Raw genomic sequence first — 16671 nt, 5'->3', positions numbered from 1 at the left:
CCTGTTGGAAATCGTGCAAGTTCAGCTCAACTCGCATGGATTTCAAACCCGCCCTCAATGTGAACCTGGGCTTAATCTCTTTTCCTCCAGACAGAGTGCCCCTTGTCCTCTGTGATGACCGTAAAGTGAATAACTCAACACCAAGATCACTATATGGACCACTTATGTATTTGTACAGTTGATCATATCCCCCTTAATCTCCTCCTCTCAGAGAATAATTCAGGTTTCTAATCGTACAATAATAAATTGAATAGAGAAAAATGTGTATGATCATAAGTAAAAGAAGAAGGTGGGCAACAAACATAGAAATCGTACACAAGAAAGAACATTTGCTTTTGTCGTTCGAGAATTTTCGTACACGTTTTTACCATTGTCAGTCACATCAGGATACGCACCTTCATTAAAAACAGTACGGCCATTTGTCAGATTTTCTTATAATGTGTATTGTACCCCACACATGTGGTATCGTAATACTCAGGAGGAGTAGCAGAATGTATTTTGGGGTGTTCATTTGTGGTATACACATGCCATGTGAGAGAAATAACCTATTACAATGACAATTTTGTGGGGGGGGGGGGGGGGGGGGGGGGGGGGGGGGAGAATCTTCATTTTGCAAAGAATTGTGGGAAAAAATTACAACATCAAAAAGCTCACCATGCATCTTACTAAATACTTGTAATGTCTACTTTCAAAAAAAAAAAAAAAAAAAAGGGAGGTCATTTGGGGGGCATTTCTACTTTCCTGCTTGTTCGGGTCACAAGAAATGAGATAGGCCGCCAGTACATCAGGTGTGATCAATTTTTTATGATTTGCACCACAGCTTGTAGTAACTATCACAAAGACCAAATAATATCCACTAATTTGGTTATTTTTACCAAAGATATGTAGCAGTATAAATTGTGGCCAAAATACATGAAGAACAAATTAATAATTTGCAAAATTTTATCACAGAAAATAAGAAAAATTTGTTTTTTTTCAAAATTTTCAGTCTTTAATTTACAGTATAGCGCAAAAAATAAAAAACCCAGGGGTGATAAAATACCACCAAAAGAAATCTCTATTTGTATGAAAAAAATGACAAAAAAATCATTTGGGTACAGTATTACAAGACTGAGTAATTGTCATTCAAAGTGTGAGAGCACTGAAAGCTGAAAATTGGTCTGGGCAGGAGGGGGTTTTAAGTGCCGGTTGTCAAGTGGTTAAAAGGAGGAAGTAAACTTCCTCTGCTGACATTTACCTATAATAAAGTTTACTCTATAGGTAGTGTATGTAAATATCTCCCAAACCTGTGCCATTTAGGAGATGTTTACATTACATGCAGCCAGTGACATCACTGGTGTATGTGCTCTGAAGGAACGGCCACTGGTGCTGTTCCTTCCAAGCTCTGTGCTGTGAACGGCGTTTTCCGTGGGCATGTGTGGGAGTGACGCCATCGCGGAGCCGGAGCCCACAAACCCGGAAGCAAGAAAATGGAAGTGGCTGCAGTTCGGCACTGGAATAGTTATGTTTTAGGGCAAGTTTCACATAACGTGCTAGTATTAGATATATACTAGCACATTATCAGTTTACCTTGCAGGAAGAAAAAAGAAAAAAAAAAAAAAAAAAAACCCCACACACGTCCAGTGGTAGACAAACGCTTTAAAGTAAAACTAAAAAGGCAAATATATATATATATATATTTTTTTATGTTGGACCAACCAGCCTTTTTATCAACCAGGGTGCTGTCTGGGCTCTTGAGGGGTACCATGGTGAAATCCCTAAAAGTTTTTCCAAGTGCTCATAAATTGTCATCAATCCTGCCTTTTTGCACAGCATTACAACCTTGGGCATCGCGCAGGCCAGTCGCCACCGTCCTAACAACCGATGATGTCATCTGTTAAAAAGGGAGCAAGTTGGGCATACTTATTTTTATTTACCCCTTTCCCTGCCAGCACTAAGTCCCATTCTGGTGCATGAGGGAGAGAAGAAACACTGGAATACTAGTTGGTATCAGTGTGCCAAGGTATATTTCCTTTGTAAAACGAAATAACCTCCTAAGCCGTGGTTGACACTGATGCGATTTCTGATGTGTTCCAGAACGCATGGAAAAGCATTACAAGTGAAATAACATGAGTTTCTATGTACGCGGTTCATGTATATGCAGTGTAGATCCGATGCGATTCTAAAAAGTGTCCTGTGCAAGTTTAGTGCAATTTCTAGTTACATAGTAGGTGAGGTTGAAAATAAAAAGGACACAGGACCATCAAGTCCAACCTATGTGTGTGATTACTAGTTCCATAGGAGGTTCATGGAAGCCACATACAGAACGCTTATCTGTGCTTAAATTAACATGATTTCAGTACCTTTTCTGCAAGTGTCTGTTGTCTTCCTAACGTCACAGACAGCAATAAAAACCTGAAAAATGCTCTAACCCCTCTCCAACACTGAAAAAAAAAACACCACACAACACACACAAAGCAGTATTAAACCCAAAGCAAACATTTATTATATTGCAGCTTGCTAATTCTTAGATGTGACGGCTGCATTCATTTTTTTCTTTAACCACTTAAGAACCGGAAGGGATTTTCCCCCTTAATGACAAGACCATTTTTTGCAATACGGCACTGCGTCGCTTTAACTGACAATTGTGCGGTTGTGCAACGCTGTACCCAAACAAAATGTATGTCCTTTTTTTCACAACAATATTTTTTACTATAATACCCAGGAAAAAAAAAAAAAAAAAAAATTTCTTCATCAGTTTAGGCCAATACATATTGTTCTACATATTTTTGGTCAAATCACAATAAGCGTATATTGATTGGTTTGCACAAAAGTTATAGCGTCTAAAAAAATAGGGGATAGATTTATGGCATTTTTATTATTACTTTTTTTTTTTTTTAACTAGTAATGGCAGCGATTTGTGATTTTTAGCGGGACTGCAACATTGCAGCAGACAGATCAGACACTTTTGACACTCCTTTGGGACCATTAACATTTTTACAGCGATCAGTGCTAAAAATAGCCACCAATTACTGTATAAATGTCACTGGCAGGGAAGGGGTTAAGTGTTCCCTAGGGAGGTGTTTCTAACTGTGGGGGGGAGGAGGAGACAGATTGCTGTTCCCAATCACTAGGAACAGCAAATCGGTCTATCCTCCCCTGACAGAACGGGGATCTGTCTGTTTACATTGACAGATCCCCATTCTGTCTGTCTCAGGAGCGATCGCGGGATTCTGCCTTCACGCGTGCGCCCCCTAGTGGTCTTAAAACGGCCGACGCACAATGACAGCAATTCGCCCAGGAGAGCCAACCTGACGCAGTTCTACTATGGTGGCTGGTCTTTAAGTGGTTAAAGAGGAGTTCCAGTCATTTGTTTGTTCAGGCTGCATTCACACCTGAGCGTTTTACAGGTCACAATGTAAAAAGGGAGAAAAACACCTGTAATCTGCCCAAAGAAGCTCATGTTCTTTTTGGAGCTTGAGGAGTTTTTCTTCAGGTGACAAAATGCTCAGATGTGAACAGGGGCCATTGAAATAAATGGGATTTTGCTTGTTGGGCGTTTTTCGAGCTTAAAACGCTCAGGTGTGAAAGCAGCCTAAAAAAGTTAGCAGATGGCGATAGCCATTTTGCTCGCTGGTTGTTCTCTCAATATACCATATTTTATGTCAATTGTATTATTTTTTCTGTTGTTTACTACAATAAAAACATTCTCAACTCTAAAAAAGTTAGCAGCTACAAAAAAAAAAAAAAAAAAAAAAAAAAGGGGGGTGTAACTGCTGACTTTTTATAAACAGCCACTTACCTGTCCCATGTTCCAGTGGTGTACTCACCGCAACTATGTTCACCTTGTGTCCTCCCTCAGCAGCGCCGGCATCTCTACTATGGGCACCCAGCTGTGACAGCTTGCAGCTTCACTGCCGGTTGCCCACTGCACATGGACGAGCAGTGCTGAAGTCTGTGAGTGGCCCCAAAGTCAGCTAAGACCTGTCATATGTCCCAGAAGACTTCGGGAGGGACAGCCTCTGCTTCTGTACGTCTAGGCGACCAGAAGTGGGAGCAGGTACCTGAAAAAAAAAAAAAAAAAAAAAAAAACCAAACACACACACGGGTACCTGCTCCCCCCATAAGCTCCGTTTCACAAACGGGCGTCGGGGAGGAGGACTTAAAGCGGGTAGTTCCACTTTTGGGTGGAACTCCGCTTTAAGCTTTCTTCTATTTTTATCTATTAAACCAGCAAATCTGTTTTAAAACAAGCTCTAGCTCTCCAGCAGAATGTATCAGTTTACGTGGATGAGACAAACCACCTAACACTAGCAGGGGTGATTCAAATTAACTGAATTTTTTTTTTTAAATCACATAAAACATTTTATCCCAAAAGGAAAAAAAAAAAAAAAAGACGGTTTGCTCTAACGGATTTGTGCGAGCTGGACTTCAGTTTGTTAGTGTATTTAAATCTGCTATTACATGTAACACTTTCCTCCCTCCTAGAAAAGAATCCTGCTGTACTCATTCCTCCAGGAGGCGTGTCTCACTACTACAGGTGTGTTACTGGCCAGATCACCAGGTGAGAACAGAAGGAAAAAAAAAAAAAAAAATCAAAGAAAAGAAAACTAACACAGCCACCACATCTAATGATTGAAAGTTTGTATTATATTCGATTTAGGCTTTAAATGATAATGCTCAGTAATCGATGACCCTTTAAATAATTCCTAGTAAGAGTGTGGAGCTCACCATAGAAGGTGGCAGTGGAGAAATGCCAACATACACACACAGCACCCCACTGACAGGTCATGGCCTCCCCCATCACACCGTACGGCAGGTATTAGCCTTGCCCCTCCCCTCCCCCGCTCACCAACAAGGTGTCTTTTCCCAGGATGGCACGAAGGGCCATGGGCAGCTGACAAGCGCCGTCATCGGTTCCGGACTCCACTGCGCTCTCCGAGCTCCTCCGCACCCGAGGATTCCATGAGCCTTCCTGCCGCCATACAGTAAAGCGGCCGTCCAGCTGGTCTCGAGGATGGAAACCACACGCCCACCTGACGGCGAGCAACAACAACAATCCCCGGAGGTCGTTCCTATTCAGGCACCACATCTCTACCACAGCTTCTCCGACCGCGTCCAGCACATTGACAGGTACAATATGACCTGTCACCTATTGGTAATGGCAGCCTTCACTCTTTCTTTCGACGTATTCTATTGGCCAGGAAGAAGAACAGACACCGCAGAACAGGTCCGCCCATAGGCTACATCATACATAAGCAGGTGGCAGCTGGGCTCTTATTTCTGATTGGCTCCCGCTGCGGTAATGCGTTTCGATTGGGCAATTAGGAAGCAAGCTCTGCTCTGTCCTCTGTGAAAGGGGCAGTTAAAAGTTTAAGTGTAATGTTGTGAGAATAGCCTGCCTATACAGGAAGAGTAAATAAAAGTCATTATTATAATAACTATTCCATGTAGAGTGGCCATTATAAAGGGAGTGAAATGTAAGCTTGCACATTCATTTTCCTTCCTTATTTTTCTCTCAGCTGGGATGTGCTAACAGGTAGATGACAAGGAAGTAGGTGTTAGACAACAAATGGTTTGGCTGCATTCCCACAGGCGGCGGGGTGTGGATAGTTTGCTGTGTTCAGACACACTTCACTGCGTTAAGTTTGTGTGTGGAATATGGTTGCCACCTCATCCCTTTAAACCCGAACACATATAAATTACACGGGGTCTGAAGCTGATTAAGTTGGTAATTAAACTCACTTGGTGCCTTATCTGCATTTAATTTGCCTCAGAACCTGTGTAATTCAAAGGTGTTCGGGTTTAAAGGGATGAGGTGGCAACTCTAGTGTGGAACCTCAATCACATCTGATTATTTAAGGCCCACTCCAGCGCAATACCTTTTACATCACAATTTGATCCCTAAGAAACAGTATCTAAAATCCTTATCTATGTTCATGATAAACGCAGCAAGACATTGTATTCCCTCACACTAGTGATCAAATATTACCCCAACGAAAAAAGGATGGTTTCACAGAATAAATAAAATTGGAAAAATAGACGAACTCATTAGCATATCACAGGAAAAAAATAACCACTTTCAATTTAACATGGTACAACTGGATAGAATTTAAAAACTCTTCTGCCTATAAAGCAGTAAATGTATAATAACAGAAACTAGTCCCTACAAACAAAACACTTGAGTATCTAGAGGGAACTATGAACACAACCTTATCCTACCCTCTCTTACCTCGGTTACCTGAGTTAAATGCCTTTTCTTTTTTTTTTTTTTTTTTTTTATTTATTACCCATCTCATTTCTTTTCTTTTTCCTTATTAAGTTTACAAAATTAAAATTAAAGCTCAACTCAAGAACAATGGTACAAACTAACTATTACAAAGATCATAAAATGATATTCCTGCTTTGTTAGAAAACATATTGATATTTTACTAAAAAATTCATGTTCAGATGTAAAATGTGATACATTTCCAAAGATATATTAATGTGAATGCTCGACCACTACAATTTTATGTTGTATTATTCTGTTCAATCAATAAAAACTTTGTGAAAAAAAAAACAAAAGTTTGTGTGTGGACAGAACTCTAGATACGCCGTCCCTGGATGCACACTCAGCCCACGTTCACACTGAGGGCCAGCATTTCAGTCTGACTTGGGGAGGGGCAATCTGACAGACATCTGTGCGGGTTCATGCACAGGTGTCTATTCAAATCTCCCCCCAAGTCGCCAAAAGTAGTGCAGGAACTACTTTTGGGAATCAGTACGGTGCTGCAAAGTTGGTGTCGCACCGATTCGGACGGTGACATTGCCAGAAATAGGATCTGATTTGACATGTCAAATCGCATGACAAATCAGCCCAATGTGAACATGGGCTAAGGCTGGGTTCACACTATTGCAAATTGGATGTGGGTTTCTCCACATCCAAATTGCATACCAGGAGATTGTGATCGTCTCTCAATAGAGCCGGTTCACACAGCTCCAGGAAGGCTGCAGAGCGAATTGCACAGGGGTACTGTGCGTCTTCTGGTCCGTTTCAGCCCGAAATCGGACCTGAAACGGTGAACAGGGACGCACCGGACCCCTGCGGGACCCCAATAAAGCTGCTGAGCTGCTTTTCTGGCGTTAATGCCTCTTTTTAATGGATTGCACCAAATTCATGAAGTATCTGCAACACTTTTGGTACTGACAGTGACTAGTGTGCCAAATTCAGGTACAGTAGTTCTAAAATGTGTCGCTTTTATATTGTGGCGCAATGCCTGCTTCAAAAATTCAAATAAAATACAGACAGTTCTTACCTTACGAAAGGGGAGCTAATTAGGACCAATTCCACTTTAGTGTACATGAAGAGACCCTGGCGAAGACAGGTTTTGCAAAAGTGTCTAGTGTATTCTAAAAGTGATGCAGCGTGCACCAAATTCAAGTACAAGGTCTAGACTGGTACATGAATTTGGCGCACACTGTGCCACTTTTTAACCACTTGAGGTCCGGGCCATAGCCGAATGACGGCTACAGAGCGGACCTCATTCTTCAGGAGGCCGTCATGGGACGTCCTCCCCTTTCCTCCTTCCCCGTGCGCGCTCACGTGCGCTCATCGGGGAAATTCTGTGCTGGCCGTGTCCCTTGGACACAGCCAGTCACAGATCGCGGTAAACGGCCAATCACAGTCGCTGTTTACAGCGCGATCGCCGGTGCCAATGAGAGATGATCTCAAATGTTAACATATGAGTTCATCTCTCATTGCCGTCTCTCTCTCCTCACACAGAGACCGCGTGTGAGGAGAGAGAGGATAGCTGCAGCGATCTGTGCCTTCAGTGAGTGTTATGCCCCGTACACACAGTCGGACTTTGTTCGGACATTCCGACAACAAAATCCTAGGATTTTTTCCGACGGATGTTGGCTCAAAATTGTTTTGCCTACACACGGTCGCACAAAGTTGTCGGAATTTCCGATCGCCAAGAATGCGGTGACGTACACCACGTACAACGAGACTAGAAAAGGCCGGTTCAGAACCAAGCGCGGCACCCTTTGGGCTCCTTTTGCTAATCTCGTGTTAGTAAAAGTTTGGTGAGAGACGATTCGCGCTTTTTCAGACTCGTGGCTTTCAGATCGTTTTCTGCCGTTCAGTTTGTGCTTGTGGGTTTGTATCTGCTCTTCAGTGCGTGCAGTTAGTTCGTATCAGAGTTTTCTGTGCGATCTTGCCCACTCGTTGCTGTTTTTCAGGTCGCTCTTCACAGGCCTTGCTGTTCTTCAGTGCGTTCTGTTACTTCGTTCTGAGCAGCCGACCGTTTTCTAGCCATGTTTCGTATGCGTACTCCTCGTAGAGTTCGTGCTGTGCGGGGGCTTGGTGTTGGGGTCCTGACCTTGACACAAGTCCAGTCCATGAACAGGGTGGGGAGGAGTTCATGGACCAAGAATTGGTTGCTTCAGCGTGACCAGTTCTCTCAAATGCCATTGCTCCGTGAGATCCGTGAGAATAATCCTGATGATTTCAGGAACTTTCTCAGGATGACGGACCCCATATTTCACCGTCTGTTGGCTTCGCTGACCCCCTATATCAGCAGGCAGGATACCTGCATGAGGCAAGCCATCACTCCGGAGCAGAGGTTGGTCGCTACCTTGCGGTATTTGGCCACAGGGAGAAGCCTGCAGGACCTCAAGTTCTCGACAGGCATCTCCCCCCAGGCTCTGGGGGTCATTATCCCAGAGACCTGTTCTGCCATCATCCAGGTCCTGCAGAAGGAGTATATGAAGGTAAGATTTTTATCCTTTTATATCACATTTTATTGTATTGAATGTTTGATAATATATTGTATTTCTTTCCTCATTCCCTAATTACCATGATTGGAATATGCTGTGAATGTCCCCTTTGTTCTCATGCATGCTGGATTTTTAGGTAATTATTATTTTATGTCCTTCATACATATTTGCCCTTCAATAACCTCCCCAGCATGGTCTTTCCTGGCCTATATTCACCTCATGTAGTCACTTAACAATGTATTTTATCAGCTCCATAGTAGTGCTTTACCCCAAACACCCCCTAAATGTTTGGAAATGTTATTTTTTATTTAAATTCAGGCAGAGTGCCAGAGGGTTTTTTTTGTGGTGTCCCCAAATTTTTTTTAACCCTCCCTCCCCCAACTGCTAAGTCAGCTGATCCCAATTCTCTATCCTCAATCATCTATCTGCTGACTTTGCCAAACCCATACACACTATACCCACCTCTTTACTGGTCAGATGTATGGATGAATTCCCCAAAGCATGTAGTGCAAGGGCCTGCCTGTATACTTTCCAATGGTACTGTTTAAAGTTTTGGTATCCTATTATTATCTTGATAGGTAATAGCAGAATGTTCAAATGTCCTCAAATGTGTACAGTGTGTATTTATATCTTTGTATTATGACACTTCTTACCTGTCCAGTGGTCTGCCAATAGTGTAACTAAGGAGGGGCTGTTCCAAGTAATACCCATTATTTAGGCATTCATCTCTCAATGAAGTGAAGAGGGTTACCTGTCCAAGAGTTCCCCCCCCTATAATGTTAGAAATGGCCCATGAGAGGGGGGGAGGGGGAATATGATAGGTGTACCTTATACTTTGGCCTTGTTAAATTCCCCTTAGTAAATGCTATCTGGAGGTTGCCCCATAATGTTTGTGTATAATCTGCTTGCCATGTATCTTTGAAAAAATAGTAATGTTTATTGTTTTTTCCTCAACAGTTTCCTTCAACGCCACAGGAATGGCAGACTGTGGCCTCCCACTTTGCCCAGCGGTGGGACTTTCCTAACTGCGGAGGGGCAATTGATGGGAAACACGTCCACATCGTCCCACCACCCAGCTCGGGGTCGTACTATTATAATTACAAAGGGTTTAATAGTATAGTGATGTTGGCAGTGGTGTCGGCTAATTACGAGTTCTTGTATGTGGACGTGGGGAAGAATGGCCGGATGTCCGATGGTGGAGTGATCGCCCAGACGGAGTTCTACAGGCGTCTCCAGAATGGCAGCTTGGACTTGCCACCTCCAGAGGACAATGTTGAAGGTCTCCCATTTGTGTTCGTTGCTGATGAAGCATTTGCGCTGGGGGACCACCTGATGCGGCCATTCCCGATGAGGACCCTCACCCCGGAACAGAGGGTTTTTAATTACCGGCTGGCCAGAGCCCGAAGAGTGGTGGAGAGCACATTTGGAATCCTGGCCAGCCGGTTCTGATTATTTCTGACACCCATCCATATGGCGGAGTATAAACTGAACCATATAATACTTGCCTGCTGTGTTCTCCATAATTTTTTAAGAAAACATTCAGCCAACTATGCTGGCTCAGTTGGGCCTGAGGCCGGAATCCCTAATCCATCAACACTGACGGCGCTTGAAAGTGGCCGTCCTGGCTTGCCCTCCCTGAATGCCCGTGATGTCCGGTTACGCTACCTGGAGTTTTTTGCGGGTAGGGGGCTATCAATATGCCAGACAATCTGTGACACCTTTTTCAAATAAAAAACAACCAAAAGAAATTCTTTGTGGACATTTACTGCTTGTGTTTGTTTTAGCTGACCCTGACAGAAATGTGTTGAGTGCAGAAAATGTTGTGATTGGGTAACCTTATAAAAAACAGTGTTGGCTGGTACTTCCTAAATGCAAAAACACATTTCACTACAAGTGCACTTGCAACTGCACTGAACCTGCACTTGTAGTGCAAAGTGGATTTGCCCTTAGGAAATAACCCCCATTTTTGCATAAAACAGAAATTACATCACCCCAAAAGTGTTGTAGTATTGAGACAATAATCCACACATTCTTGAGTAAGGCACTTTTTTATACCTGCACAATCACATGTGCATTTCCCAAAGGTTTTTAAAACAAACCAACATGTTTGTTGTATAACAATGTTTGCAGTAGCATTATCAAAAATCTAAATATCCATTTCAGATAAAACAGGCCTGTGTAAAACCAACAAGAAAGCCAAAAAACTTGAACTTACAAAGTTCACATATGGTAAAACCTGAAGGCTATATCAGACATGAGTATTTAGGAACTGTGTTTGATATAGCGTTCAGATGGGGGGAAATCACCCCTGGAAAAGCCAAATTTGGAAGATGCACACCAATTTACGAATGTCAACATGTGCTATCTGCCATCAGGGGGGATCAAGGGACGTGTTTTGGGGGAGCAAGCCCTTCCTCAATGCGACTTTATAATTGAGGAAGGGGTTGCACCCCCAAAACACGTCCATTGATCTCCCGTGATGGCAGATAGTACATGTTGGCACACTGTGTGCATCCTCCAAATTTGGCTTTTCTAAACATTGAAAAAAATTTTGTACGATAAAACAGGTGATTTTGTGGGGTTTAAATTCGCCCCAAAACATCAATGATGTTATTATTTTTTTTAATAACATCACTGATTTGTTGCTGGATGTTTTGCAATTGGAGATTACACCCCATGATCTTCCCGATGAGTATCTGGGCACTTTCAGATGTAAAGCGTTCTGGATCACGATCACCTAAAAAGAGATAAAGAACAAAAAAAAGGTCTCAAAAATCTGCCACCATCCATCTCTTTTACCTGAGCCTGTGGTCGCAGACACTCACCTGTTGTGGTGCCAATCTCCACCACGTCTTCTTCTTCCTCCTGCTCAGCCTCTTGGGTTGGTATTTCCCCTTCTTCCAGAGGGGGGGGGGTCTCTGGTCTCCTGGGATGAGGGCTGTCCGAGTCTTTTCTCCCCTATGTAAAACAAAAATGGTATACTTAGCACACAGATATTTGAAGGCAGAACTAGAAATAGGAAACATTGCTTGGAAGTGGGGTACAATTGTCTATTTTAGCCGAGTTCCAAAATGTATATTTTTTAGTGTCCTTTGTCAAGCTGCAATACTTTACCTGTTTAGTACAAGCTTCACAGATGTAGCCCCCCCTATAGTATACACTGGAGCACCTGTGTGGCCCCCCTAATAAAAATGGTGTTCTGGGGTCCCACACTAGTGCTCCAGTGTCCAGATGTGAAAACAGCTGCTCAGTGTCCTCTCTTTACACACAATCTAGTTTGCATTTCATTCTAGTAACAAACCCATCTACACAAACAAATATTTGGCATCCAAGTAGGTCCCCAAAAATGTGTGAAAATGCATATGGCCTAAACAATGGTGTTTTAGAGGCCAAAAGAAAAATGTTTGATACGAACGAATAATGGGCCCATGAACATTAAAGTTGACCTTTTTAAACGTTACAATTAATAAAAGCATATGTCACTTAATATGGTCCACAGGATCACCGCCCCCTCCTATGTGCCAAACGCTGCGCTCACAGACCTATCCCTCACTGACAGCTGCTGCTTAAATTCAAACAGTGCAAAAAATATTAATAAATGATTCACTAAAACCTGCCCTTACCTCAAGTGAAATCAAATAGCAGCGCTATATAAAAAATATGTGTACATGTGTAAATATACCACAATAAACTAAAAGGTGACAACCTATTAAGTATCACTCAAAAACAATCAAAAAATATTCTCGTGTAAAAAAATGCAGTGTATGTTTAAGTGGATAACATAAAGTCCAATAAGTAGTGACGTAGTGATGTAAGTGATGATTCATAAATAATACAGATCTTCAGTGAATAAAAATCTTCCACCACACCGCTGTGAACTGTGATTTCCATTCCCCTTCAGCGAGCAAACTCACCAGCTACTTTTGCCTTACACTCTCGTGTTCGGCTCACAGGCTATTCCCACACAGTAAGGGGTACAGTGATAATTTCCACTCAATTCCTGTTGGATGTCCAGAGCATATACAAGCGTACTCTCCACATGAAACAAAGAAAAGCGAACCAATAGTGCAGTAACGCAATAAACTTTAATAAAAGCAACACTCTCCTCCACCATTGAACTCACATTTCGTAAAATTGAATCAAGCAGAATAGCACAGCAAACATGGTCATCACCAAAAAACACTCTCCAAATAGTAAACGGACGTATGGTGGTCACGGCGGACCCAGGCAGCTAGGTGTTCGAAACACTCTCACCCGTTCCCCGAGTCTCCTGGAGCCGCTTCCCCGCTTTCCCGTATGGCGCCTCCTGTCACAGCGTCCTACGTCTAGCGCGTCAGATTGCCTCGTAGCCACGCCCCGACATGTTTCGTCACAAGGGACTTATTCATGGGATTGGCTGCGCTATCTGGCAATCTTTCTTATATATCCTCCTCTCTCGTATGACGCGCGGTAATGATGACACCGCGCCTGCGCACTCCCTGTGTCTCCGCTCGCACCATACGTGTACAATGCTTTGTGTGCGCAAGTCAACATACATTTTAAAAACTTCTGTTACGGCAAATGTTGAGTATGAAATTGTATATCTGCAAAAGAAATGTTCGGTAATCCCGCAAGCCCATCTCATAGGCATTGCAGATAACCAGTCATCTTTACATGTGTTCTATATTGCAGGTATAGAGTGTCATCTCACAAAAACATTTAAAAAAATCTCTTTTAAAAAAAATTCTTTTTAAAAAAATGTTTTTATATTATTACTATAAAAAGCTATAATTAACATTAAAACTGAATGGTTGAAAAAGTAAGTAAAATGAACACGAAAACTTAACCCATTACGGTCCATCCCAGGTACTCCTGGGTGTCCTAAAAGAACCCTACCGACACACATTTTTTATTATTATCTCTGATCCACCTTCTAAGGTTACTAGAGTGCAATATGTTATCATCCAGTCTATCCACCCTCCCTATCACTCCCACTAGTAGGTAAATCTCATAATTGCGTTGGTGTTATAGATTCTCAACCTCTCTATATCTAGGATCAGGGTAACATGTATAGAAGGACCTCAACCGCTTACTCATCACTACCCAATAATTATTAATAATCATTAATGAAACAGTTGAGGTCCAATTCTATATTTAAACCCCCCGGGAAAAGACATCTAAAGAGGTATATCCACCGGGTTTCTCGTTGAGACAGATCCCTTATTCTGTTTGAACCCCTCCACGATGAATATACAATATCTATCCCGCAAAACTGTAGTAGACTGGGGTCCTGGTTATGGTATTCCTTAAAATGGAGGGACACGCTGTGATACTTGAAACCATTTTTTATATTGGTTAAATGCTCAGAAATACGAACCCTTAGTAGTCTTTTCGTGCGTCCTATATAAAACAGGCCGCATGAGCACCACATCAAGTACACAACAAATGATGAATTACATGTGATTAACTCTTTAATTTCAAAAGTTTCATTTGCTCGATTAGTGATACTCTTCGTGCTCCTACTTCTGTTACTCACTGTTCTACAGCATATGCACTTATTGCATTTAAAAAAGCCTTTAAGATTAATTTTAATTGATGGTTGAACTGGAGGGTCAAGAATTTTTTTTACCACCTTGTCTCCAAAGTTGGGGGCCCTCCTATAGATGAACTTAGGGGTTTCTGGTAACATCTCTCCTAGATGTCGATCCCTACGGAGTATGTACCAATATTTTTTAAAAATGGTCTCTATCTCTCTATATTGACTGTGATAGTTCGATATGAAGCTCCATTGGTGTTTTTCCTCAGATCTAATCCTTTCTTTCTTTTTCAAACAGTCCTCCCTTGGTATATTAGCTACCCGTTCTATGACGTCATCCATGGATTTTTCTGAGTATCCTTTCTGGAGGAATCTCTCTTTTAAAACCTTTGCCTGCGTATAATACTTCCCTTGTTCAGGAATTTAATATTAATATGAAAAAGAAACTTGAAAAAGTTGATCGAGACACACAAAGGAAAAAAGTTAAAAAATATAATAGGGATGCGGCGGATTTTAAGAATAATAAAATTTATGCATGGCAGACCCCCACCCCAGGTACTAATGAGGCCCCCGCACCAGTTAAAGGAAACGGGAAAGTAACCAGTGCCCCTAAAGCAGACCAAAGTAAGAAAGCTGACAATAAGAAGGGTGGGGTGAGGTATGAACAGAACACACCCGGGCATACTTATAATAATTATCCCCCTACACAACATAGAGGGGACCAACTGAACGATTATTATGGCTCACCAAAACCCCCCCAATCAATGAGAGGGGGACAACAAGTTTATTACAATCAGGATGATTGGAAGGGCCCCCAAATGGAGAGATCCAATTATGGAGGGGACCAATATAGACAACAAAACTATGGCAGTCATTATCAATATCAGTCATCTAATTATGGAGAGGGGAGAAGTCCCATACCAATCCACAATAGATACCTACCTCTGGAGGGGGATTATCACGGACCTCAACACCAAGAACAAGGCCCCCCACCTTTTTTAGGCCAGCGAGGGAGGAGGGGGAGAGGAGGGGGGACACCGAGAGGAAAGAACCACCCAACACACAACAGGGAAGGAATGAAGGGATTACAGCCATATACCAACAGGACAATGGGACCATTCCCAGGAGGCGAAGGGGCTGTCGGGCAGGACGATGGCAACAACCCAAAAAAGAGATTGAGGGACATGTAAATACGGGTGTTTACAATTTAAGTGAAGTGACATTAAACGCCAAAGAGATGAATATTTTAAATTTGGGCCTTAAATGTGCTCCGAGGAGGGTGCTAAATAAATTTGGAGTGTACATTGACACTCATAAGTTTATTAGATCCCTCAACATCAAAAAATATTTTCTCAGTCACCCAGTAGTTTCTGCCTATAATGCCATGTCTTCTTCTAATAAAGTTGATAGCGGTCTGAGGAACAAGTCGCTATTTAATCCCCAAAACTCCAATAATCATTATGTTGAGGTATTCAAAAATCTAGTTTTGAAAGATCTAGACACCATTAAAGTAAAAGAGGAAGTGAATCCAAAATATATTAATGAAGGAATCAGGGCACTAGAGAAACGGAACAATATCATTATACGTCCGGCTGACAAGGGAGGGGGGGTGGTCATTCTGGATAAATCTTTTTATCACGGACAACTGTCTAACATGCTTAATGACCGCTCCACATATGAAAGATTAACCACTGACCCTACTGAGAAATATAGGGAACAATTAAACTCACTGGTTGAATGGGGATATGCCATTAACGCCCTGAATCTCAGAGAAAGAAGGTATCTTGTCCCTAGTGCGTGTAGGATCCCAGTTATATATACACTTCCCAAAATTCACAAGGATGCCAAACTACCTCCAGCGCGCCCGATTGTAAACGAGATAGGATCTGTCACGGCGAGGTTGGGAGAGTACCTAGATAGGTTTCTCCAGCCAAGTGTAAAAATCACTAAGGCGTATCTACGAGATACCACTGACCTACTCCAAAGATTGGGGGAGGTCTGTTTGAACCCTACCGCTGACATCTTTCTAGTGACAGCAGACGTGTCCTCATTATATACGATCATTCAACATGAGGACGCCTCCCTGTCATTGAATTGGGCCCTGAGCAGGAGAGAGGACATTCCTGACATGCAGAAGAGGTTTGTGGGCCAGGCCCTAAACTTCTGCATGTCACACAATTATTTTTGGTGGAATGGGCACTTCTTCTCCCAACGGGTTGGCGTGGCTATGGGGGCTAAGTTTGCCCCCAGCCTCGCCAACCTGTTCATGGCTGAGTGGGAGGACAGATTCATTATTAGTAAGTCTTTTCCCCAGTTGAAATTCTATCGAAGGTTCATAGATGACCTCCTGTTCATCTGGGAGGGATCTAGAGACTCCGTTGATGAATTTTTAAAATACCTCAACACTAATAATAACAACA

At 42.4% G+C, this 16671-nt stretch overlaps 1 protein-coding gene and 1 long non-coding RNA gene across 3 annotated transcripts in view; one reads left to right on the top strand and one right to left on the bottom strand.

Annotated features, from left to right (window-relative positions):
• SORT1 (sortilin 1) overlaps positions 1-5238 on the bottom strand; it is a 243094-nt gene extending 237856 nt beyond the window's left edge. Inside the window, exon 1 of the mRNA XM_073615905.1 lies at positions 4832-5238. Within this exon, the coding sequence (XP_073472006.1) occupies positions 4832-5071 (240 nt within the window). The 5' untranslated portion in view covers positions 5072-5238. The remainder of the gene's footprint in view (positions 1-4831) is intronic.
• LOC141128553 (uncharacterized) overlaps positions 1-16671 on the top strand; it is a 156952-nt gene that overhangs the window by 126372 nt on the left and 13909 nt on the right. The window lies entirely within an intron of this gene.

Source organism: Aquarana catesbeiana, linkage group LG02 (genome assembly GCF_042186555.1).
Source record: "Aquarana catesbeiana isolate 2022-GZ linkage group LG02, ASM4218655v1, whole genome shotgun sequence".
In the NCBI taxonomy this organism is placed as follows: Eukaryota; Metazoa; Chordata; class Amphibia; order Anura; family Ranidae; genus Aquarana; species Aquarana catesbeiana.
Note: the sequence above shows the minus strand (reverse complement) of the source record. Positions and strands in the feature narration are given on the sequence as shown.